The sequence below is a fragment of the Drosophila albomicans genome, chromosome 3 (assembly GCF_009650485.2).
Source record: "Drosophila albomicans strain 15112-1751.03 chromosome 3, ASM965048v2, whole genome shotgun sequence".
NCBI classification, from domain to species: Eukaryota; Metazoa; Arthropoda; class Insecta; order Diptera; family Drosophilidae; genus Drosophila; species Drosophila albomicans.
In genome coordinates, this window is record NC_047629.2 from 50,916,145 (window position 1) to 50,941,072 (window position 24,928).

Genomic DNA, 24,928 nt, shown 5'->3' on the forward strand with positions numbered 1-24,928 from the left:
TGTAGAAAAGTATATTTTTGGTATATTTTGAAATTTATTCTGCGGTCACTTATCAAATTTCTTTGTATCTACATTCGTATGCCAACAAAAAATTACGCACTCGTTTTTTTAAGTTTAGCAGAAAACAACATTTATTCATGTGAGCATTAGTTAAACATAATTTCATTGTTGAGTGCTAGTTAAATCAAATAACAAATAACAAGACGGGAATCTAAATACATTTCAAATAGTTGCGGACTCCCACTCTACAAATTGAGTGTAGCCAGACCCCCGCGAGCGATATATATTTTGCAAGCAAACTAGTATATTTTTGAAAAATTTACTTGCAGGCACACTGATAAAGAAGCAAAAGGAGAGAATATACTTGCTTATATGTGAGGCAGCGCAAAACAACAATTCGCACAAATTTTTACATCATTAAGTAATGGGAGCAAACGTAAGCAGCACGCTGAACTAGTAACTGCGACTTACAGATTAACAAATCGAGATAAGCTTACACAGACGAGACAGCCCCGCCTCGGCAACCGCCCCCCAACCCCCGCCAACGGCTGTTGAAGAAGCAAGAAACAAACAAACAACCAAACACACAAATGCAAATGTATTTCTTTGTCTGCATTTTGCTGGAATAATCTTCAACGAGTTAAATTTTTTTTCAAAAACTAAACCGAACTGCACGACACACAGTGCAAACGAAAACAATTTCGAAAAATGTCAACAACTCCAAATTCCAATAGTAGTGGCAGCAATAGCAACAACAATAGCAATCCAGGCAACAAACAGCAGCAGCAGCAACAACAACAGGACACATACAGTGACAGCAGTAGCATTGAGGAGAATCTTGAAGCGGCCGAGGAGCGCAGACGTCGAATATTAAAAAATCGCAGTCGGAGCAGCACATATATGCAAAGGCAACAGCACACACACGCACACTCACACACACACACAATGAACGTCTCAAGCGGCGCAATTTCCAAGCTCGACAAATCCATGACACCAACAACCAGTGGTGCAGCCGCCGCTGCCGCAGCGGCAGTTCGTATGGGACCCCCAGAGCGTATCTCAATGCTGGTGGATGGCGTCCGGTTTACGGTGGAGCAAACACTGCTGACCGCACATCCAAACACGATGTTGGGCACAATGTTTGGCTCGGGATTTCAGTTTGTGCATCCCAATGAGCGTGGAGAATACGAATTGGCCGATGGCATCTCACATTTAGTGTTTCGCGCCATACTCGAGTACTACAAGAGTGGCGTCATTCGATGTCCGCCTACCGTTTCGGTGCCGGAGCTAAAAGAGGCCTGTGATTACCTGCTGATACCGTTTGATGCGACAACAGTTCGCTGTCAGAATCTAAGTGAGTATGTTGTGTGGTTGTTGGTTTGGCAGACGGACGGCGTCACTTAGTTTGTTGCCGTCTGCTATGCTCTCTCTCTTCCCCCGTCTTTTTTTCTCTTTTTAACTCTGCTTGACATGCTGACCAAACGCCTCTGTTGTTGTGAATTTTGTCATCAAAAGGAGGCCTGCTCCATGAGCTGAGCAATGAGGGCGCTCGTCAACAGTTCGAGGTCTTTCTTGAGGATCTCATTTTGCCGTTGATGGTGGCATCGGCGCAACGTGGCGATCGCGAATGTCACGTGGTTGTGCTGCTCGACGACGACATGGTCGATTGGGACGAAGAGTTCCCACCCCAAATGGGCGAGGAGTACTGTCAGAGTAAGTTCTTCACTTCCACTTCTACTTATACTTTGACCACACATCTCTAATAAACTGTTTCCTCCACTTCATAGCTGTGCATAGCACGGCTATGCATCGTTTCTTCAAGTACATCGAGAATCGCGATGTGGCTAAGCAGGTGATGAAGGATCGCGGTCTCAAGAAGATTCGCTGCGGCATCGAAGGTTATCCCACGCACAAAGAAAAGATACGTCGACGTCCTGGCGGTCGTGCCGAGGTCATTTACAGCTACGTGCAACGACCTTTCATACACATGTCGTGGGAGAAAGAGGAGGCCAAAAGTCGCCATGTGGATTTCCAGTGTGTTAAATCGAAATCAGTTACGAATCTCGCCGAGGCGAATGCTGATCCACCACTTGAACTAGATGCAAGTAAGCAAAGTGTTTCTGGGCTCGCTGCTTATTGTACATTTTGATAAACTTTCCTTTGTTTTCTTGCTTCAGGTGGCAATCCCATACCGCCCCCAGCTATAGCCGTGGTCAATGCTCAAGCAAATAACGCTGACATGGCAGCTGCTGTCGCCATTGGCATTGTTGGCGTAGGCGTCGCTGGTGACGCAGTTGCCGCTGTTGTTGCCGTGGACGAAGCTGCCGGCGGCGTTGTCATGTTAAACGATCTGGAGCAAGCTGCTGCGGTTGCTGCGGCTCCAGGCATCGTTGACGAACATGTGTAGTAAAGTCGCCCCAAGGGCAAATAACACACTGCCATGTTATAGCTGCACGCACCCAGAACGCTTTCTACGTTTTCATCCAAAATTTTGTATACGCAAATCAAAATAAACAAAAATAAAAAACAAACAATACGAACAATTTATAACTAATTCGTTTTCATTTTTTCTTTAGCTAATGGTTAATATAGTAAAAATGTAACTAAAATTCATAAATGTATATTTTAATTTTTATTTTATTCAGCATTTAACTTTTTTGGTTTGATTTATACTTGGATACTGGATATTTACATAAAAATTCGCTCGTGGTAAATTTATAATATCCACATAATTGAACCAGTTGTTAAGAACGAGTAAATAGTTTACGTATATCATTTGTAGAGGCTTGAGCTCGACACGTTGGACAATTCGGATTTCTTTCCAGGCATTCTCGTACACATGACTCGCCGAAAATGTGACCACACAACAACGCAACCATGCGATGTTCCGAAGAATTCCAAGGATCCATACATATTGGGCAAGACTCGCTGAAATTAAGACGATCTCGGAGTTGAACTGCTTCCTGCTCTTTCTCCAAGCATAATTTTTCTTTGTCCTCCTTCACTTTCCGAAGGTCACTCATTTCTCGTAAATGACGTTCTTCTTGATCTTTGAGATTATCCATTAATTGTTGTCGCATATGAATAAAATCAGCATTTTCCTGTCCGAACATTTCATGCTCTAGTTGGTGACATATTTTATCCTTTTCCTCCAGCTCCTTGTGAAGCTCATTTACTTCGAGCAAATGAAGTTCTTCTTGGCCTTTAAGTTCATCAAGTAATTGCTGTCGCATTTGAAGAAATTCAGGATTTTCCCGTACTTGGGATATCTTAATCTCCAATTGATAGCATATATTATCCTTTGCCTCTAGCTCTTTGCGAAGCTCTTTTACTTCTCGTAAATGAAGCTCCTCTTGACCTTTAAGATCGTCAAGTAATTGCTGTCGCATTAAAATAAATTCTGGATTTTGCCGCACTTGGGATACTTCCAGTTCTAACTCATGGCATATATTATCCTTAGCCTTCAGTTCCTTACGAAGCTCTTTTACTTCTCGTAAATGAAGATCCTCTTGACCTTTAAGATCGTCAAGTAATTGCTGTCGCATTAAAATAAATTCTGGGTGTTGTCGTACTTGGGATACCTCAAGTTCCAAATCTTGGCATATAATATCTTTCGCCTCTAGCTCTTTGCGAAGATCTTCTATTTCTCGCTCTAACTGATGGCACATATTATTCTTTTCGTCCACCTCTTTACGATACTTATAAACTTCGTGCATTGAAACTTCTTCGTGATTTTGTCGATCGTCTGGCATTTGCTGTCGTTGGTTTGCCTCAAGTTCCTTTTGAATTTGCAGCTGATCTTCTTTATCGCCTTCATCTTTGCGAAGATTTTCCATATTTTTAAGCAAATCAGAAATTTTGAGTTCAAGCTGATCATTTTTAATACTCATTGCTTCGGCTTCCTTTTCAATCTTTTCGAATTGTAGTTGACTCTCATCTTTGTTTTGTTTTAAATCGTCTAGCAATTGCTGATACTGGAAACTCTCAGGATTATTGTTATTCAGCTTAACTTCCACATTAGCAACTCTATTCTCCATTAGCCTAAGACCTTCGTCCAATTTTTCTGCCATCATATCTAAAATGCTTTTTTTTAGATCCTCCATTTTTTAAATTAACTGCGTTGTCAATATTCACTGGAAGTAAAAATTAAAGTGTTTTGTAATGTTTAAATTTTAAAATCAAAATAAATTTATATTACAATTCTTACATTCACAAGAGCTAAACACGCAATGTTCCTGAGTCACTAAAAAGTTTAGGGAAATCACTGCAAAAGCCGGAAATAGAGTTGCCAGATTTGTCAAAAGAAAATGGTAAAGCAGCAGTAAGGTCACACTAGTGAGAGTTTAATTCTCATTTTGCGGGGAAGCTCCAGTGTGTACATAAAGAAAAGTCTAGGTTTCGTAGTTATTGCTGGGAATCCCTTTTCACAGTTCAACAAAAATATTTTTTAATTTAATATACAGATTTGAATATAAAAGAAACGCTTTAAATAAATAAAGTAAACTTTCCGACGCTTATTAAATCAGTATTTTTTACATAATTTATTCGATTGGTACGAAATTTAAATACAAATATGTAATTTAAATTAATCAAATTTTTTTATAGTTTCGAAAATGATTTTTGCCTAATAAAGATTCGAAATTTTATTAATACTCATAATTTTATTCAATTGTGTAAACTCTGTATATTCTGAAGATTAGAGAGAAATATACCGATTATCTTGGCCATTGGCTTGATAGTTCAATCAGTAAATCAATGAGTCAGAGGAAGCTAATGATATATACATACATATGTACATAGATAAGAAATTAAAATTTGTTTATTAGTTCTTTTGTATTGTTAAAATTTACTACGCGTAATACAGATTGAACAAATTACTAACGGGGAAATTGTTTACGGATATTACTTTCTGAAGAATTAGCTAGGCATTCTGGACAATTTGAATTTCTTTGCAGGCATTGTCGTGCGCATGATTCACCGAAAATGTGACCACATAACAACGCAACCATGCGATGTTCCGAAGAATTACATATGGGACAAGACACGTAGAAGTTAAGACGATCTCGGAGTTGAGCTGCTTCCTGCTCTTTCTCCAAGGACTTCAACCAAATTAAGTTCTTCTTGGCCCTTAAGTTCATCTAGTAATTGCTGTCGCATTTTAATAAATTTAGGGTTTTCACAAACTTGGGATACCTTAAGTTCTAACTCATGGCATACATATATTATCCTTTGCCTCTAGCTCTTTGCGAAGCTCTTTTACTTTTCGTAAATGAAGCTCCTTTTGACCTTTAAGATCGTCAAGTAATTGCTGTCGCATTAAAATAAATTCTGGGTTTTGCCGCACTTGGGATACCTCAAGTTCCAACTCATGACACATATTATTCTTTTCGTCCATATATTCCATTTCGATACTTATAAAGAAGCCTAAGACCATCGTCCAATTTTTCTGGTGTGTTACGGACTGTTTGTCCTCCCTGGCCTCCATCCCTGGCCCGCAGTCCGCACAATCGATAACTCCACCGATACGTAAAAGCTGCCTTAAAACAAAAGAAACGCATCACTAACAAAACAAACAAAAAAAAAACCGCGCAGTTGAAAATTACGTTAAACAAAAGAATATACAAACAATAAATACACTCACTGATCCAATTTTATGTTTGAATAGGGCCCAGTTGGACCCCGGCGTACCCACCCTGCCTGAGATGGCCACATCGGCGCCATCTCCCTTGCGTTGGCCACTACATCAGTAGCTGCTCCTAATCCGGCGTAGCGCTGTGGAATTCCCCTCCCCTCCATGATGAGAAAACTCACACAAACATGTTCATCGTAATTACAAATATGTTATTCAAGAATTGTTCTTATTAACTAACATTTAATTTATGGTATTTACAGATATTTATAGATAACAGTAGGACGATGCGAAACAACATAATAGCCACAACGGCGCAATGGATAACTTATTTTATATGTTACGCATTTGGGTGGTTCGTATATATTTATTTATCAATTCATAGACGCATGTTTTTGTTTTGTATGTTTATATATTTATTTATCTAAATCGCTTAATCATCTGCCTTGACCTACCTAAGAGCTCTTGGGATTGGTTAAGGGGCGATATGAGTGAGGTGGTAAAAAATATATGCATATATGTAATTTTGTAAATGTGAATATATTAATCTCGCCGCGAGTAATTTTTAAAGTGTTATTGTATTAAATGAATGGTTTTTTGTCGTCCCTACTCTGTCATTTTTACAAGAAAATACATGTTGATCTACTTTAATTTATTTTAATTTGGAATTTTAAGTTGTCTTTTTTTTCTTCAATTAATTTAACATCATTTTATTTGTAGGCTTTATTTTAATTTAATTTAATTTTTACTCCAGTAATAGTGCAAATCATAAACTATCTGGTAGTGAATAAGTACAGAGAAACGGTCAGCGGACAAATAAAGATCTCTAATCTCACAACAAATTACATAGTTGCTGTTTCAGCTTATGTAGTTTTTAGTCGGCGTCAGTTACCGGCTTGATCGAGCAATCTGCTACCCCGGATGATTAGTAGTAGTTTTTAAATTTCTCTCCCCTGGAATTGTCATTTCTTACCCCCTATTATCGCCTCGCGATAACCCAATTGTGTTTTAGTAGCAGACAACATAGCGATTGTACACAAAGAAAAGTCTGGGTTTCATACTTGTGTATATTCTATAGATTAAAGAAAAATATACCGATTATCTTGTCAAACTTGGCCATTCGTTGTACTGCATTGATAGTTGTTGACAGTTCAATCAGTAAATGAATGCGTCATAAGAAGCTAATGATATATAAACACATATGTAAATAGATAAGAAATTATAAATTGTTTATTGGCTCATTTGTATTGTTAAAATTTACTATACGTAATACAGGCAGATTGAATAAGTTATTAACGAGGAAATAGTTTACGGATAGTTCTTTCTGAAGCAAGAGCTCGGCATTCTGGACATTTTGAATTTCTTTGCAGGCATTGTCGTGCGCATGATTCACCAAAAATGTGACCACATAACAACGCAACCATGCGATGTTCCGAAGAATTCCATGGCTCCAAACATATGGGACAAGACATGTTGAAGTTAAGACGATCTCGAAGTTGAGCTGCTTCCTGCTCTTTCTCCAAGCATAATTTATCTTTGTCCTCCTGCACCTTCCGAAGGTCACTTATTTCTCGTAAATGACGTTCTTTTTGATTTGTGAGATTATTCATTAATCGTTCTCGCATTTGAATAAACTCACCATGTTCTTTAACTGATGATTTTAACTGATGGCATATTGTATCCTTAGCCTCCAGCTCCTTGCGAAGCTTATTTACTTCGACGAGGTAAAGTACTGCTTGGCCGTCAAGTTTATCAAGTAATTGCTGTCCAATATTAACATTTATTTTCAGCTCCTTGCGAAGCTCTGTTACTTCTCGCAAATGATGTTCTTCTGCATCTTTAAGATTATTATCCTTTGATTCTAACTCCAAGCGAAGCTCTTTTACTTGTTGTAAATGACGTCCTTCTTGAATTTTTTGATCATTAAGTAATTGTTCTCGCATTTGAATAAAGTTTTTCCGCACATCGAAAACTTCATTTGTTAACTGATGACACTTATTATCATTTATTTTCATCTCCTTGCGAAACTCTTTTACTTCCTGTAAATGATGTTCTTTCTGACCTTTAAGATCATCAAGTAATTGCTGTCGCATTTTAATAAATTCAGGGTTTTCACGAACTTGCGATACCTTAAGTTCTAGCTCCTGGCATATATTATCCTTTTCCTCTAGCTCTTTGCAAAGCTCTTTTACTTCTCGTAAATGAAGCTCCTCTTGACCTTTAAGATCGTCAAGATTTTGTCGGACTTGGGATATTTCAAGTTCTAATTCATGGCATGCGTTATCTCTTACATCCAGATCCTCACGAAGTTTGTTTACTTCTCGTGAATGGCGTTCTTCTTGATCTTTAATATTACTTTCTTTTGCTTTTAACTCTTCACGAAGCTCGTTTACGTATCGTAAATGACATTCTTCTCTAATTTTGAGATCGTTAAGCAATTGCTTGCGCATTTGAATAAAATTTTTCCGAATAGTAAACACTTCATTTGTTAACTTCTGATTTACATTATCATTTAATTCCAGCTGTGTGCGAAGATCTTTTACTTCTCGTGAATGACGTTCTTCGTGACTTTTAAGATCATAAAATGTTGGGTTTTCTCGAACTTGGGATATCTCAAGTTTTAACTGATTGCATATATTATCCTTTTCTTCCAGCTCCTTACGAAGCTCTTTTACTTCGCTTAAATGAAGTTCCTCTTGGCCTTTGAGATCACCAAGTAATTGCAGAACAAATTGTGTTATTTTATGTTCTTGATTATCATTTGTGGCAGTCTGGCTGATAGCTTCCGTCTCCATGCGAATTTTATCTTCCTTGCTTTGTTTGACATCGGGTAGTAATTCCTGCAAATTTTCAGTCTGATTATTGTTTTGTTCTATTTTTAAATTAGCAGAACTGTTCTCCAGTTGCTTGCGCCCTTCAAGTAAATTTTCTGTCATTATAAGGTCCTCATTAATTGCTGTGAAAAAGACAAAATTAAATTTTATTTGCAATATTCTAATCAGATACAAGTTGAGTCTTACATTTCCAATAGCCAAGAAGGCAATGCTTATCACCCGAACGAATTCAGAAAATGTACTGGAAGAGCACAATATACCAACCCTGGTTGAGGTTGGTCTGCCGTTAATGATTGTATCATTATAAATAGCAATAGGGTCACATTGGCGAATGCAATTCTCGTTGGGCAGCGCCACTGTTCCAGTGTGTGCATAATGCATTTAAGTCTTGTAGAAATAAAAAGTTTGTTAAGCTACTAAATTTTTTGTATTTTTAGTGTTGGATAAATCACCATTTGAATTGAAGAACAAGTTGGTTAAAGAATATGCAAGTTAACAACATAGTTGGTCCCATCGAACTACAGGTTACGAAACACACTGCAGCGCAAAACCAACGACACATGCGAAGCGTCAGTTATATTTCGGTAATTAACGTTTGGGAACTAGACAGTAACTCGATCCTCGAAAAGTCGACGGAAACATCAATAACAACTACACCAGCGAAGACACAATACCGCCAATTGCAGATCCAGCAGTTGCAGCGGTACGACAACAAGAACAGCCACGAACCCGCAATGGTAATTGCAACGACTGCAATTACAACGGAAACGAGAACACCAACAAAGTAGTGATAGGGACAACGGAGCAGCGCCGCCGGCAGAACAACAGGCAAAGGCCTGTTCATTCTATATTAAATCAAAATTAATACATATTATATTTTATAAACTCAAAGAACTGTCGTTCTTAATTGGCACCCGAGTAGGGACCTGACAGAGAAGTAGTTTGACAGACCAATCGCGTAAAACCCCGAAGAATGTTGTGAACAGTGATCGTGAAAGAAAAGTGTCACAAATTGCCACAAAACACGATAATCTGTTTAAACTCCTCGAGTAAATTAGTGGAAAAAGTGTCGCGTCACTACTTCGCTACTACAAGATGTTAATAGCACTGTAAGCGTAGATATTAAGTGAAACAAGAAAAAAGATTAATCAAGTGAAAAAAACAAATCATAAGGCAAGTAGTTAATTCGGAAGAAAGACAAAAACTCTTCGTAGATCTACCAGTTGTTAGACCCGGTCTAGGCGAAAAAAGAGATAAGGAACCAGATACCATTTGATTCTATCTGGGGAAGAGTATGTTTGGCAGCTGGAAAAAGAATGTCGAAAGGGGTCTTGCGCTTTATTAAGGGCTGTTGTCGTACTTAGGTTACCTCAAGTCCCAAAGCTTGGCATATATCCTTCATCTTTAGCTCCATGCGAAGATCTTTTATTTCTCGCTCTAACTGATGACACATATTATTCTTTTCGTCCATCTCTTTACGGTACTTATAAACTTCGTGCATTGAAACTTCTTCGTGATTTTGTCGATCGTCTGGCATTTGCTGTCGTCGGTTTGCCTCAGGTTCCTTTTGAATTTGCAGCTGATCTTCTTCATCGCCTTCATCTTTGCGAAGATTTTCCATATTTTTAAGCAAATCAGAAATTTTGAGCGCAAGCTTAGCATTTTTAATACTCATTGCTTCAGCCTCATTTTGAATCTTTTCGAATTGCAGTTTACTTTCATCTCTGTTTTGTTTTAATTCGTCTAAAAATTGATGATACTGGAAACTCTTAGCACTATCGTTATTCTGCTTAAATTCCACATTAGCAACTCTACTCTCCAGAAGCCAATTTTTCTGCCATCATATCTAAATTGTTTTTTTTAGATCCTCAATTTTTTAAATTATCTGCGTTGTCAATATTCGATGTAAATAAAAATTAAAGTGTTTTGTAATGTTTAAATTTTAAAATCAATACAAATTTATATTATTCTTATATTCACTAGAGCTAAACCAGCTTTACTTCCAAGCTTCTTTTAGGGAGATCACTCCAAAAGTCGGAAATAGAGCTGCCACATTGGTCAAAAGAATATGGTAAAGCAGCAGTAAGGTCACACTAGTGAGAGTTTAATTCTCATTTTGCGACGAAGGCGCACCAGTGTGTACACAAAGAAAAGTCTAGGTTTCGTTGTTGTTGCTGGGAATCCCCATTCACGGTTCTACAAAAATATTAAACATTTGACCATAAAAGAAAGGTTTTTAAAGAATAAAGTAAAATTTACGATCAGTATTTCTGCATAATTTATGCGATTGGTAATTTTAATAAAATGATTATGTAGTAGAAATATGTAATTATATAGCTTTAAAATTATGAAATTTTGTTTATACGCACAATTTAATTCAATTGTGTTAATATAAAAAATTACTATTATCGCCGTTGTAAACTCTGTGTTCTCTATAGATTAATGAAAAATATACCGATTATCTTGTCAAACTTGGTCATTGTTTGTACTGCATTGATAGTTGTTGACAGTTCATACATACATATGTAAATAGATAAGAAATTATAAATTTTTTATTGGCTCATTTGTATTGTTGAAATTTATTACGCGTAGTACACGCAGATTAAAGAAGTTACTAACGGGGAAATAGTTTACGGATATTACTTTCTGAAGCAGGAGCTCGACATTCTGGACAATGTAAATCTCGTTGCAGGCATTGTCGTGCGCATGATTCACCGAAAAGGTGACCACATAACAACGCAACCATGCGATGTTCCGAAGAATTCCATGGCTCCATACATATGGGACAAGACATGTTGAAGTTAAGACGATCTCGGAGTTGAGCTGCTTCCTGATCTTTCTCCAAGCATAATTTATCTTTGTCCTCCTGCACCTTGCGAAGGTCACTTATTTCTCGTAAATGACGTTCTTCTTGATCTTTGAGATTATCCATTAATTGTTCTCGCATTTGAATAAACTTAGCATTTTCCTGCACTGCGAATACTTCATGCTCTAACTGATGGCATATTGTATACTTAGCCTCCAGTTCCTTGCGAAGCTTATTTACTTCGACCAAGTGAAGTTCTTGGCTTTCAAGTTCATCAAGTAATTGCTGTCGCATTTTAATAAATTCAGGGTTTTCACGAACTTGGGATACCTTAAGTTCTAGCTCCTGGCATATATTATCCTTTTCCTCTAGCTCTTTGCAAAGCTCTTTTACTTCTCGTAAATGAAGCTCCTCTTGACCTTTAAGATCGTCAAGATTTTGTCGGACTTGGGATATTTCAAGTTCTAATTCATGGCATGTGTTATCTCTTACATCCAGCTCCTCACGAAGTTTGTTTACTTCTCGTGAATGGCGTTCTTCTTGATCTTTAAGATTATTTTCTTTTACTTTTAACTCTTCACGAAGCTCGTTTACGTATCGTAAATGACATTCTTCTCTAATTTTGAGATCGTTAAGCAATTGCATGCGCATTTGATTAATATTTTTCCCAGCAGTGATTACTTCATTTGTGAACATCTTATTTAATTCCAGCTGTGTGCGAAGATCTTTTACTTCTCGTGAATGACGTTCTTCGTGACTTTTTAGATCATAAAATGTTGGGTTTTCTCGAACTTGGGATATCTCAAGCTTTAATTGATTGCACATATTATCCTTTTCTTCCAGCTCCTTACGAAGCTCTTTTACTTCGCCTAAATGAAGTTCCTCTTGGCCTTTGAGATCACCAAGTAATTGCAGAACAAATTGTGTTATTTTATGTTCTTGATTATCATTTGTGGCAGTCTGGCTGATAGCTTCCGTCTCCATGCGAATTTTATCTTCCTTGCTTTGTTTGACATCGGGTAGTAATTCCTGCAAATTTTCAGTCTGATTATTGTTTTGTTCTATTTTTAAATAAGCAGAACTGTTCTCCAGTTGCTTGCGCCCTTCAAGTAAATTTTCTGTCATTATAAGATCCTCATTTATTTCTGTGAAAAAGACAAAATTAAATTTTGTTTGCAATATTTTAATCAGATACACGTTGAGTCTTACATTTCCAATAGCTAAAAAAGCAATGCTAATCACACGAACGAATTCAGGGAATGTACTGAAAAAGCACAAAATATCAGCTGTGGTTGCCACATATGTCTGAGGCTAATGATCATATACATAGCAATAGGGTCACATTGGCGAATGCAATTCTCGTTGGGCAGCGCCACTGTTCCAGTGTGTACATAGTGCTTTAAAGTCTTGTAGCGATAAGAAGTTTGTTAAGCTACTAAATTTTAAGTGTTTTTAGTATTGAATAAATCACTTTTTGAATTAAAGAACAAGTTGGTTTAAGAATACAGACAATCTCTTTAAAATATTTTCTTTCTTGTATTTATATTTGGACTCAAGTCTTTCATTAGAAACGCATCTTCGACAGAATTATGCGTAAAGAGATTAGTGATGACTGACTCATTTGTGTTAATGCGGCAAGATTGTATACAAAAAGTGTGGCCGATCAAAAGTAATTTAGAGTAGTCACAGGCAACGAATGGAAAGAATGAATAAACTTGTGTATTTATATAGTTATCATTAGATATACCATTATCAAATTATACACGAAAAAATTAAGACTGATTCACCAATTAAAATTTGAATACAATTAAAAGTTCATTTTTGATATATATTTATGTATATCGATTTGTATACAATAACTGATAAACTAATGTGTAAATTTTGGGCAGATTAAAATCGCGACTTTTGAGAGCGGCAAAATTGTGTAGGAAAAACACATAAAAACTAAGACATTACTTACCAGTTAAATGCATATATTTACCATTTGTATTTATAGTTAAGCACCATATCAAAAACAATTATTTCAATATTTTTATTTCAATAAAAACTTTGGCGCAATTAATTGTTGCACTTTTCATTTTTATTGTAGGGCAACATTGATCCGATTTGAAATCGTTGGCGGTCATTTTCTGATTGATTCAATAGAAAATAATTCAAATCTTGCTAGACGTGATACTAGTTTTAAAATGTTTGTTATTTTGAAAAAACTTGTTAAACTTTATAAATTATATAAACAAACCGAAATTAACAAAATATGCAAGCACTTTATATAAACTTCATATACAGTTTGATTGTGACTGCAAAAAAAATAATCAACCTGAACCTATATATAAAAACAAAAAGATTACAATCTGTTGTTGCTTAAGCACCATCAAAGGACTCGCGCTCGCCTTGCGATAGCGTCGATGTTTCCCAGTTAAGAGATCGTTCAATGGCCATTTTCCATTTCTCATAGCGCAGATTGCGTTCCGACGACTTCACTTTCGGTTTGATGGGCACACGCTTATCAGACTTGGAAAGCGGACCCTCCATGTTGTAATTCGGTTCCACAACCTTATAAGCAGCCATTGCAGCGCCCTTTTAAATATAAATACATTAAACACACATTAAGAACACAGTCGGAAGAAAATACTTACCAGCGCAGTGGTCTCGGAAATCTTGGCGCGTAGCACATGGATACCAACCAAGTCGGACTGCAGTTGCAGGAATAGATTGTTCACAGTCATGCCGCCATCCACCATCAACTTTGCCAGCGGAATCTTGCAATCCTTGTGCATGGCATCGAGAATGTCGCGCACCTGGAAGCAAACCGCCTCGAGGGTGGCACGCACAATATGTTCACTGGTTGTCTCCTCGCTTAGGCCACAGATTACTCCACGAGCATCCTGATTCCAGTATGGCGCATAGAGGCCATTGAAGGCTGGCACAAAGTACACATCCAATGAGTTGTCCAGCGTTGTTAAACGATCTGGAGCAAGCTCGTTGACGAACATGTGTAGTAAAGTCGCCCCAAGGGCAAATAACACACTGCCATGTTATAGCTGCACGCACCCAGAACGCTTTCTACGTTTTCATCCAAAATTTTGTATACGCAAATCACAATAAACAAAAAAAAACAATACGAACAATTTATAAATAATTCGTTTTTATTTTTTTTATTCAGCTAATGGTTAATATATTGAATATGTAACTAAAATTCATATAGATTTTAATTTTTATTTTATTTTATTCAGCATTTAACTTTTTTGGTTTGATTTATACTTGGATACTGGATATTTACATAAAAATTCGCTCGTGGCAAATTTTTAATATCCATATAATTGAACCAGTTGTTAAGAACGAGTAAATAGCTTACGTATATCATTTGCAGAGGCTTGAGCTCGACACGTTGGACAATTCGGATTTCTTTCCAGGCATTCTCGTACACATGACTCGCCGAAAATGTGACCACACAACAACGCAACCATGCGATGTTCCGAAGAATTCCAAGGATCCATACATATTGGGCAAGACTCGCTAAAATTAAGACGATCTCGGAGTTGAGCTGCTTCCTGATCTTTCTCCAAACATAATTTATCTTTGTCCTCCTGCACCTTCCGAAGGTCACTTATTTCTCGTAAATGACGTTCTTCTTGATCTTTGAGATTATCCATTAATTGTTGTCGCATATGAATAAAATCAGCATTTTCCTGTCCGAACATTTCATTCTCTAGTTGGTGACATATTTTATCCTTTTCCTCCAGCTCCTTGTGAAGCTCATTTACTTCGAGCAAATGAAGTTCTTCTTGGCCTTTAAGTTCATCAAGTAATTGCTGTCGCATTTGAAGAAATTCAGGATTTTCCCGTACTTGGGATATCTTAATCTCCAATTGATAGCATATATTATCCTTTGCCTCTAGCTCTTTGCGAAGCTCTTTTACTTCTCGTAAATGAAGCTCCTCTTGACCTTTAAGATCGTCAAGTAATTGCTGTCGCATTAAAATAAATTCTGGATTTTGCCGCACTTGGGATACTTCAAGTTCTAACTCATGGCATATATTATCCTTAGCCTTCAGCTCCTTACGAAGCTCTTTTACTTCTCGTAAATGAAGCTCCTCTTGACCTTTAAGATCGTCAAGTAATTGCTGTCGCATTAAAATAAATTCTGGGTGTTGTCGTACTTGGGATACCTCAAGTTCCAAATCTTGGCATATAATATCTTTCGCCTCTAGCTCTTTGCGAAGATCTTTTATTTCTCGCTCTAACTGATGACACATATTATTCTCTTCGTCCATCTCTTTACGATACTTATAAACTTCGTGCATTGAAACTTCTTCGTGATTTTGTCGATCGTCTGGCATTTGCTGTCGTTGGTTTGCCTCAGGTTCCTTTTGAATTTGCAGCTGATCTTCTTTATCGCCTTCATCTTTGCGAAGATTTTCCATATTTTTAAGCAAATCAGAAATTTTGAGCTCAAGCTGAGCATTTTTAATACTCATTGCTTCAGCTTCCTTTTGAATCTTTTCGAATTGCAGTTTACTCTCATCTTTGTTTTGTTTTAAATCGTCTAGTAATTGCTGATACTGGAAACTCTCAGGATTATTGTTATTCTGCTTAACTTCCACATTAGCAACTCTATTTTCCAGAAGCCTAAGACCTTCGTCCAATTTTACTGCCATCATATCTAAAATGCTTTTTTTCAGATCCTCCATTTTTAAAATTAACTGCGTTGTCAATATTCACTGTAAGTAAAAATTAAAGTGTTTTGTAATGTTTAAATTTTAAAATCAATATGAATTTATATTAGAATTCTTACATTCACAAGAGCTAAACACGCAATGCTCCTGACTCACTAAAAAGATTAGGGAATTCACTGGAAAAGCAGGAAATAGAGTTGCCATATTGGTCAAAAGAATATGGTAAAGCAGCAGTAAGGTCACACTAGTGAGAGTTTAATTCTCATTTTGCGGCGAAGCTCTCCAGTGTGTACACAAAGAAATGTCTAGGTTTCGTACTTGTTGGTGGGAATCCCCATTCACGGTTCTACAAAAATATTAAACATTTGACCATAAAAGAAAGGTTTTTAAAGAATAAAGTAAAATTTACGATCAGTATTTCTGCATAATTTATGCGATTGGTAATTTTAATAAAATGATTATGTAGGAGAAATATGTAATTAAATAGCTTTAAAATTATGAAATTTTGTTTATACGCACAATTTAATTCAATTGTGTTAATATACAACATTACTATTATCGCCGTTATAAACTCTGTGTTCTCTATAGACTAATGAAAAATATACCGATTATCTTGTCAAACTTGGTCATTGGTTTTACTGCATTGATAGTTGTTGAAAGTTCAATCAATAAATGAATGCGTCATAAGAAGCTAATGATATATATGTACATACATATGTAAATAGATAAGAAATTATTAATTGTTTATTGGCTCTTTTGTATTGTTAAAATTTACTACGCGTAGTACAAGCAGATTGAATAAATTATTAACGGGGAAATAGTTTACGAATATTACTTTCTGAAGCAGGAGCTCGACATTCTGGACAATTTGAATTTCTTTGCAGGCATTGTCGTGCGCATGATTCGCCGAAAATGTGACCACATGACAACGCAACCATGCGATGTTCTGAAGAATTCCATGGCTCCAAACATATGGGACAAGACATGTTGAAGTTAAGACGATCTCGAAGTTGAGCTGCTTCCTGCTCTTTCTCCAAGCATAATTTATCTTTGTCCTCCTGCACCTTGCGAAGGTCACTTATTTCTCGTAAATGACGTTCTTCTTGATCTTTGAGATTATCCATTAATTGTTCTCGCATTTGAATAAACTCTGCATTTTCCTGCACTGCGAATACTTCATGCTCTAACTGATGGCATATTGTATCCTTAGCCTCCAGTTCCTTACGAAGCTTATTTACTTCGACCAAGTGAAGTTCTTCTTGACCTTCAAGTTCATCAAGTAATTGCTGGCGCATTTGAAGAAATTCAGGATTTTCTCGCACTTGAGACAATTTAAGCTCCAACAGTTGACAAAGGCTGTCTTTTGACTCCAGCTCCTTATGCTTCTCGTTTATTTCTAGTAAATGGCTTTCAAGACTTTTCTGCATCTCGAAGACTTCATTCGTTAACTGCTGACACATATTAACATTTATTTTCAGCTCCTTGCGAAGCTCTGTTACTTCTCGCAAATGATGTTCTTCTGCATCTTTAAGATTATTATCCTTTGATTCTAACTCCAAGCGAAGCTCTTTTACTTCTTGTAAATGACGTTCTTCTTGACTTTTTTGATCATTAAGTAATTGTTCTCGCATTTGAATAAAGTTTTTCCGCACATCGAAAACTTCATTTGTTAACTGATGACACTTAATATCATTTATTTTCATCTCCTTGCGAAACTCTTTTACTTCCTGTGAATGATGTTCTTTTTGACCTTTAAGATCATCAAGTAATTGCTGTCGCATTTTAATAAATTCAGGGTTTTCGTGAACTTGGGATACCTTAAGTTCTAGCTCCTGGCATATATTATCCTTTGCATCTAGCTCTTTGCGAAGCTCTTTTACTTCTCGTAAATGAAGCTCCTCTTGACCTTTAAGATCGTCAAGCAATTGCTGTCGCATTAAAATAAATTCCGGATTTTGTCGGACTTGGGATACTTCCAGTTCTAACTCATGGCATGTGTTATCTCTTACATCCACCTCCTCACGAAGTTTGTTTACTTCTCGTGAATGGCGTTCTTCTTGATCTTTAAGATTATTTTCTTTTGCTTTTAACTCTTCACGAAGCTCGTTTACGTATCGTAAATGACATTCTTCTCTACTTTTGAGGTCGTTAAGCAATTGCTTGCGCATTTGAATAAAATTTTTCCGCACAGTGAAAACTTCATTTGTTAACTTCCGATTTACATTATCATTTAATTTCAGCTGTGTGTGAAGATCTTTTACTTCTCGTGAATGACGTTCTTCGTGACTTTTAAGATCATAAAATGTTGGGTTTTCTCGAACTTGGGATATCTCAAGTTTTAACTGATTGCATATGTTATCCTTTTCTTCCAGCTCCTTACGAAGCTCTTTTACTTCGCTTAAATGAAGTTCCTCTTGGCCTTTGAGATCACCAAGTAATTGCAGAACAAATTGTGTTATTTTATGTTCTTGATTATCAGATGTGGCAGTCTGGCTGATAGCTTCCGTCTCCATGCGAATTTTATCTTCCTTGCTTTGTTTGACATCGGGTAGTAATTCCTGCAAATTTTCAGTCTGATTATTGTTTTGTTCTACTTTTAAATTAGCAGAACTGTTCTCCAGTTGCTTGCGCCCTTCAAGTAAATTTTCTGTCATTATAAGATCCTCATTTATTTCTGTGAAAAAGACAAAATTAAATTTTGTTTGCAATATTTTAATCAGATACACATTGAGTCTTACATTTCCAATAGCTAAAAAAGCAATGCTAATCACCCGAACGAATTCAGGGAATGTACTGAAAAAGCACAAAATATCAGCTGTGGTTGCCACATATGTCTGAGGCTAATGATCATATACATAGCAATAGGGTCACATTGGCGAATGCAATTCTCGTTGGGCAGCGCCACTGTTCCAGTGTGTACATAGTGCTTTAAAGTCTTGTAGCGATAAGAAGTTTATTAAGCTTCTGAATTTTAAGTGTTTTTAGTATTGAATAAATCACTTTTTGAATTAAAGAACAAGTTGGTTTAAGAATACGGACAATCTCTTTAAAATATTTTCTTTCTTGTATTTATATTTGGCTTCAAGAAACGCATCTTCGACAGAATTATGCGTAAAGAGATTAGTGATGACTGACTCATTTGTGTTAATGCGGCAAGATTGTCGACAAAAAGTGTGGCCGATCAAAAGTAATTTAGAGTAGTCACAGGCAACGAATGGAAAGAATGAATAAACTTGTGTATTTATATTGTTATCATTATCAAATTATACACGAAAAAATGATGACTGATTCACCAATTAAAATTTGAATAAAATTAAAAGTCAATTTTTGATATATATTTATGTATATCTATTTGTATACAATAACTGATAAACTAATGTGTAAACTTTGGGCTGATTAAAATCACGACTTTTGAGTGCGGCAAAATTGTGTAGGAAAAACACATAAGAACTAAGACATTACTTACCAGTTAAATGCATATATTTACCATTTGTATTTATAGTTAAGCACAATATCAAAAACAATTATTAAAATATTTTTATTTCAATAAAAACTTAGGCGCAATTAATTGTTGCACTTTTCATTTTTATTGTAGGGCAACACTGATCTGATTTGAAATCGTTGGCGGTCATTTTCTGATTGATTCAATAGGAAATAATTCAAATCTTGCTAGACGTGATACTAGTTTTAAAATGTTTGTTATTCTGAAAAAACTTGTTAAACATTATAAATTATATAAACAAACCGAAATTAACAAAAAATGCGAGCACTTTATATAAACTTCATTTCATATACAGTTTGATAGTTGCTGCAAAGAAAATAATCAACCTGAACCTATATATAAAAACAAAAAGATTACAATCTGTTGTTGCTTAAGCACCATCAAAGGACTCGCGCTCGCCTTGCGATAGCGTCGATGTTTCCCAGTTCAGAGATCGTTCAATGGCCATTTTCCATTTCTCATAGCGCAGATTGCGTTCCGACGACTTCACTTTCGGTTTGATGGGCACACGCTTATCAGACTTGGAAAGCGGACCCTCCATGTTGTAATTCGGTTCCACAACCTTATAAGCAGCCATTGCAGCGCCCTGTTAAATACAAATACATTAAACACACAACACGAACACAGTCGAAAGAAAATACTTACCAGCGCAGTGGTCTCGGAAATCTTGGCGCGTAGCACATGGATACCAACCAAGTCGGACTGCAGTTGCAGAAATAGATTGTTCACAGTCATACCGCCATCCACCATCAACTTTGCCAGCGGAATCTTGCAATCCTTGTGCATGGCATCGAGAATGTCGCGCACCTGGAAGCAAACCGCCTCGAGGGTGGCACGTACAATATGTTCACTGGTTGTCTCCTCGCTTAGGCCACAGATTACTCCACGAGCATCCTGATTCCAGTACGGGGCATAGAGGCCATTGAAAGCTGGCACAAAGTACACATCCAATGAATTGTCTACTGTGCTGGCCATCGCCTCAATCTGGCTGGTATTTTGAATGAGGCCAATATTATCGCGGAGCCAATTGAACGCTGCGCCCGCAATGGCAACGCTACCTTCCAGCGCATAGAACGGCGGTGCACTGCGTCCAATTTGGTAGCCAACGGTGGTCAGCAGTCCATGCGTCGAATGCACAATAGCCGGACCTGTATTGTAGAGCAAAAAACAGCCGGTGCCATAGGTGGCCTTGGCCTGACCCTTGGCTAGACATTGTTGACCCACCAAAGCTGCCTGCTGATCTCCTAGATCGGCTGTTATGGGAATGTCTTTCAGTATGCCTTCGGCAATGTCGCCATAGTGCTCAGCACTTGAACAGATCTCGGGCAGAATTTTGCGTGGCAGGCCAAAGAATTTAAGCAAATTGGGATCCCAATTCAAGGTCTCAATGTTCATGAGCATGGTGCGCGATGCATTCGTCACGTCTGTCTTATGGACGCCACCATGGACGCCGCCTGTTAATCTGTACATCAGCCAGGTGTCAATGGTGCCAAACATGGCAGTGTCATCGTCCATGGCCTTCTTCACCGTGGGCATATTGTCGCGTAGCCAACGTAATTTGACACCGGAAAAGTAGGGGGAGATTGGTAGTCCACAAAGTGGACGTAAGTAGTTAATGTTGCGGGCATTGTTTGGGATTGTTTTGAGCAAATCTTCAACTGTGCTGCCAGTGCGATTGTCTAGCCAAATAATGGCATTGGCCAGTGGTTTGCCGGTCTTGCGATCCCAAATTACGGTCGACTCTCGTTGGTTCGTAATGCCAATAGCAACGATATCCTGCAAAAAAAAATATATATATTATTATATAAGTATATTGAACTTCTTAGTTGTTGACCTTAATCTGACCTAATTGAGTGTTCGAACGGTCAAATTTGCCGCGTAGATAAATTATTGTTTTATAAGGTGTGGCAACACTGTGCAGTTTAAGCACAGAAAACGTCATAATTAGTGCAGCAACTAATCACAATAAAAAGCTAAATTATTGATAACTAAAACCTATGCATATGAGTTGTTACAAAACTAAAAGAAAGAAAATAAATAAAAACTAAAATTAATTTGCATAAAAGCTTTGCGTCATTCATTTTTGTCTTTTGTACGAAAAGTGGTGTGGTGTGCTATCATTGTTTGAAGCCTTACAGCGGAGCCCATAGAAAAAAAAAATTAATCCAGTTAATTACCGCAAACATTCAACCTACAAACATTGCTAATGGCTACATTCAAAATTTAATATAAATCAATTTAAATATAAGCTCAGGTGTGGCAACATTGCTTTTGCACTTTTTCTCGTACGTTCCACAAATTGGAGTGTGGTAACACTGTACGGCGAGCAAAGTGTAGTAAACAAAACTAAAAAAAAGTCGGCTGATAAGAAACCGAGCCAAAACGACGTAACAAAAAATAGGCGTAGGCGAGACTCAATTACCTTTTTCCTGTTTCATTTTCAAATGTCAAACACACTCAAAATTCTCAGTCGCAAAGTGGCCAGCTTCCTAAACAGCAGTCATCACCAGCATTATCAACAGCAATATCGCAGCATTATGTCAACTGGACAAGCAGCGGCAATTGTGGCCGTTGGCCAAATGTGCGCAACCGACGACAAAGCCGCCAATCTGCGTCAAGTGGAGCAGCTGGTCCAACAAGCGAAAGCCAAACAAGCCAAATTACTTTTCCTACCCGAATGCTGTGACTTTGTGGCCAAGGAGAAGAGTCAACTCTTGACTCTGGCCGAACCCCTAAACGGTGCACTTATGGCCAAGTATCGTGAGCTGGCCAAGTGCAATCAAATCTGGCTATCGCTGGGCGGTCTGCACGAGCTCAAGTGCTCCCCAGGTGGCGACGAGCCCAACAAAATGTACAACGCCCATGTGCTGCTCAACGATCAAGGTGATCTTGTGGGTGTCTATCGCAAGCTTCATCTGTTCGATGTGAAGACGCCGGAAATTACACTGATGGAATCCTCCTACGTCGAGGCGGGCAAGAGTCTGGAGCGTCCACTAGCAACACCAGCCGGTCGTCTGGGCCTGCAGATCTGTTATGATTTGCGCTTTGCGGAGACGGCCCTGCTGCTGCGCAAACTGGGCGCTCAACTGCTCTCCTATCCATCGGCCTTTACCTACAGCACAGGCAAGGCCCACTGGGAGCTGCTGCTGCGTGCGCGTGCCATAGAAACTCAGTGCTTTGTGATTGCCGCTGCTCAGCAGGGTTGGCACAATGCCAAGCGTCAATCTTGGGGCCATGCCATGATCGTCAGTCCTTGGGGCAAAGTGCTGGCCGACTGTGGCGAACAGGAGTTGGGTGTGGCCACCGCCGAGGTGGATCTCTCTACGCTGGACAAACTCTACCAGAGCATGCCGTGCTTTGAGCATCGACGCAACGATATCTACAGTTTGACTGCCTATAATTTAAAGATGCCCAACGAGGCGGACGGACAGGATCGTGCTTTTGCCGAGAATATTGTGGACAAGCGAACCATCTTCTATGAGTCGGAACACTGTTATGCCTTCACCAATCTGCGCTGTGTCGTCGAGGGTCACGTGCTGGTCTCCACCAAGCGTGTGACGCCACGACTCAACGGTCTCAATTGTGCCGAGATCACCGATCTGTTTGCCACCGTTTGCATGGTGCAGCGACTGCTGGAGCAGATCTATGGCACCACATCGGCTACGGTAACGGTACAGGATGGCGCCCAGGCTGGTCAGACGGTGCCTCATGTGCACTTTCATGTGATGCCACGTCGCACTGGCGACTTTGGGCACAACGATCAGATCTATGTGAAGCTGGATGATCGTGCCGAGAATTTGCCAGCGCGAACACTCGAGGAACGAATTGAAGAGGCGCAGAAGTATCGTGATTATCTGCAGGACGCGAGGAGTTAACCTACACCTTTAATTTTAATAGATATGTGTGAAGCTTTTATGTAAATATGATTCTGGCAGTAAAGAGCTCTTAACAATGGACACGCATGGATTATAATATATCCTAAATATTAGTAATTTTAGTATTGTGGGAAGGCATGAGGCAAGGAGATGGGGTCATGTGCAATCCTATAAACTATATATTTACTCGTTCACTAAGTCTAAGCACACTAAATTTATCTGTGGGTTTCTACACTCACTTAAATTGTGGATGTCATAAAATTAATAGAAATTTAAAACTACTCGAAACTTTTATCAGGATTCTTTAGGAAGTTTTTTTTTAAAATAACAATACAAACCAAAATATCCACATTAGACGGTAGAATATTTCTTATGGACTATACTCTGACTTTTACTCTTCTACATATAATTTCATTTTTACATATAATTTTGTTTATACATAAAAACAAAAAATTTATTTACATGGGACTCATTGGAATTTTACCAGACACTCATAATCAAGCTATTTATAAAATAAAAAAAACTAGCAATAATTTTTCGGTTATAGGGTATGGGTATGGGAGTTTTCGCTGTACTATTTATCTTAAAACATCTATTCATAATAAATAACCTATCACAAAGAATCATCAATAGATCACGATCAAAAAGCATGCCCTACATCTTATCAGAAGCTGTAGGGCCATAAAATATGCTATGATTACAATACAACTGTATGTAAGGTATCTATCAGTCGATCACGGTCGCTTTTTTAAACTAAGGGGTATTTTGTATAATGCCTCTCCCAATCGCTCACCTTGACTTTGCCGCCTAGAGCACGAAGCTTGCGACATGCGTTTTCGATGCACTCGTTAACCGTGTTGATAATCACTTCGGGATCCTGTTCACACCATCCCTCCTTGGCGAAGATGGACGGCACCTCAATCTGATGGAAGCATACGACATCGTCGGTGCCCGCCTTGAAGATCATGAAGCGAGCCGATGTGGTGCCCTCATCTATGGCGCCAACATATGGACCCTCCAGCTGGTAATCCATTTCGCTTAATTATTTATTGTGTTGTGTAATTACGTATGCACCACAAAATTTGAAAGGGAAGCGTGAAAAAGTTTTGCGTTAAGTCTCCGGTAATATGAGCGAATTACTGATCGATGTTTATTGGGGCCGACATAGCTATTAGTTGCTGTCGCGGAAACAGTTGCGATAACAGAGATAAGGCCCAGCCCCTCTGGCTCGAAAGCTCTTGACGTGTACTCTGTCCCCAGTTGTTTGCTGTTGTTGTTGTTATTGCACACAAACTTGTTTTCTTAACGTAAATAAATAATTTGTTGCGAATGATTGTGCGAAAACGGAGAGTAAAAATAAATAATAATGCGGTAATGCAATCGTGATGTTGCTGTACACTACACCCTGTGAGGTCATATGGACTGCAAATTTATGATTATTCTTTTAATAATTTCGACACTTCTAATTTAACACATGCTATTAACAAAATATTTAATTTATTTTCCTTAAAATGAGGATATTTAACAATCCTTACAATTTGACAGCACTGTTTTGTCAGTGTGTACCCACTGCTTGATGCATCAGCTGTAATTGCAACGCATACGG

At 38.0% G+C, this 24,928-nt stretch overlaps 5 protein-coding genes across 13 annotated transcripts; 2 read left to right on the forward strand and 3 right to left on the reverse strand.

The window, feature by feature from the left end:
- Nucleotides 1–48: 48 nt before the first annotated feature.
- Nucleotides 49–2,555, forward strand: LOC117569752 (BTB/POZ domain-containing protein 10). Its single transcript, XM_034251043.2, has 5 exons — nucleotides 49–139; nucleotides 330–1,354; nucleotides 1,516–1,713; nucleotides 1,788–2,105; nucleotides 2,178–2,555. The coding sequence occupies exons 2-5, from the start codon at nucleotides 709–711 to the stop codon at nucleotides 2,405–2,407; spliced, it is 1,392 nt and encodes a 463-aa protein (XP_034106934.1). The 5' UTR covers nucleotides 49–139; nucleotides 330–708; the 3' UTR covers nucleotides 2,408–2,555.
- Nucleotides 2,556–2,630: 75 nt separating this feature from the next.
- Nucleotides 2,631–19,025, reverse strand: LOC117569753 (centrosomal protein of 164 kDa-like). 7 transcript variants are annotated; one of them, XM_052005537.1, is made up of 3 exons: nucleotides 18,684–19,025; nucleotides 11,186–12,414; nucleotides 2,631–2,855 (listed from the first exon to the last, which is right to left on the reverse strand). In XM_052005537.1, the coding sequence occupies exons 2-3, from the start codon at nucleotides 12,392–12,394 to the stop codon at nucleotides 2,745–2,747; spliced, it is 1,320 nt and encodes a 439-aa protein (XP_051861497.1). In that variant the 5' UTR covers nucleotides 12,395–12,414; nucleotides 18,684–19,025; the 3' UTR covers nucleotides 2,631–2,744. The 7 variants fall into 7 exon arrangements, with proteins under 7 accessions (XP_051861497.1, XP_051861500.1, XP_051861496.1 ...); XM_052005540.1 differs by lacking the exon at nucleotides 18,684–19,025 and adding an exon at nucleotides 17,010–17,820 and having other exon boundaries at nucleotides 11,186–11,335; XM_052005536.1 differs by lacking the exon at nucleotides 18,684–19,025 and adding an exon at nucleotides 13,230–13,257.
- Nucleotides 13,506–24,860, reverse strand: LOC117569748 (glycerol kinase). Of its 3 annotated transcripts, XM_052005533.1 has the most exons (4): nucleotides 24,116–24,859; nucleotides 20,255–21,223; nucleotides 13,906–14,067; nucleotides 13,507–13,846 (listed from the first exon to the last, which is right to left on the reverse strand). In XM_052005533.1, the coding sequence occupies exons 1-4, from the start codon at nucleotides 24,353–24,355 to the stop codon at nucleotides 13,631–13,633; spliced, it is 1,587 nt and encodes a 528-aa protein (XP_051861493.1). In that variant the 5' UTR covers nucleotides 24,356–24,859; the 3' UTR covers nucleotides 13,507–13,630. The 3 variants fall into 3 exon arrangements, with proteins under 3 accessions (XP_051861494.1, XP_051861493.1, XP_034106927.1); XM_052005534.1 differs by lacking the exon at nucleotides 13,906–14,067 and having other exon boundaries at nucleotides 13,506–13,846; nucleotides 20,093–21,223; nucleotides 24,116–24,860; XM_034251036.2 differs by lacking the exons at nucleotides 13,507–13,846; nucleotides 13,906–14,067 and adding an exon at nucleotides 19,716–20,033 and having other exon boundaries at nucleotides 20,093–21,223; nucleotides 24,116–24,860.
- LOC127565695 (rho-associated protein kinase 2-like) lies at nucleotides 14,487–19,439 on the reverse strand. The gene is made up of 3 exons (XM_052005535.1): nucleotides 19,412–19,439; nucleotides 17,852–18,619; nucleotides 14,487–15,215 (listed from the first exon to the last, which is right to left on the reverse strand). Exons 1-3 carry the CDS (start codon nucleotides 19,422–19,424, stop codon nucleotides 14,602–14,604), a joined length of 1,395 nt encoding a protein of 464 aa, XP_051861495.1. The 5' UTR covers nucleotides 19,425–19,439; the 3' UTR covers nucleotides 14,487–14,601.
- Nucleotides 21,776–23,403, forward strand: LOC117569751 (nitrilase and fragile histidine triad fusion protein NitFhit). The gene has a single exon (XM_034251042.2). The coding sequence runs from the start codon at nucleotides 21,892–21,894 to the stop codon at nucleotides 23,320–23,322; it is 1,431 nt and encodes a 476-aa protein (XP_034106933.1). The 5' UTR covers nucleotides 21,776–21,891; the 3' UTR covers nucleotides 23,323–23,403.
- Nucleotides 24,861–24,928: the final 68 nt, after the last annotated feature.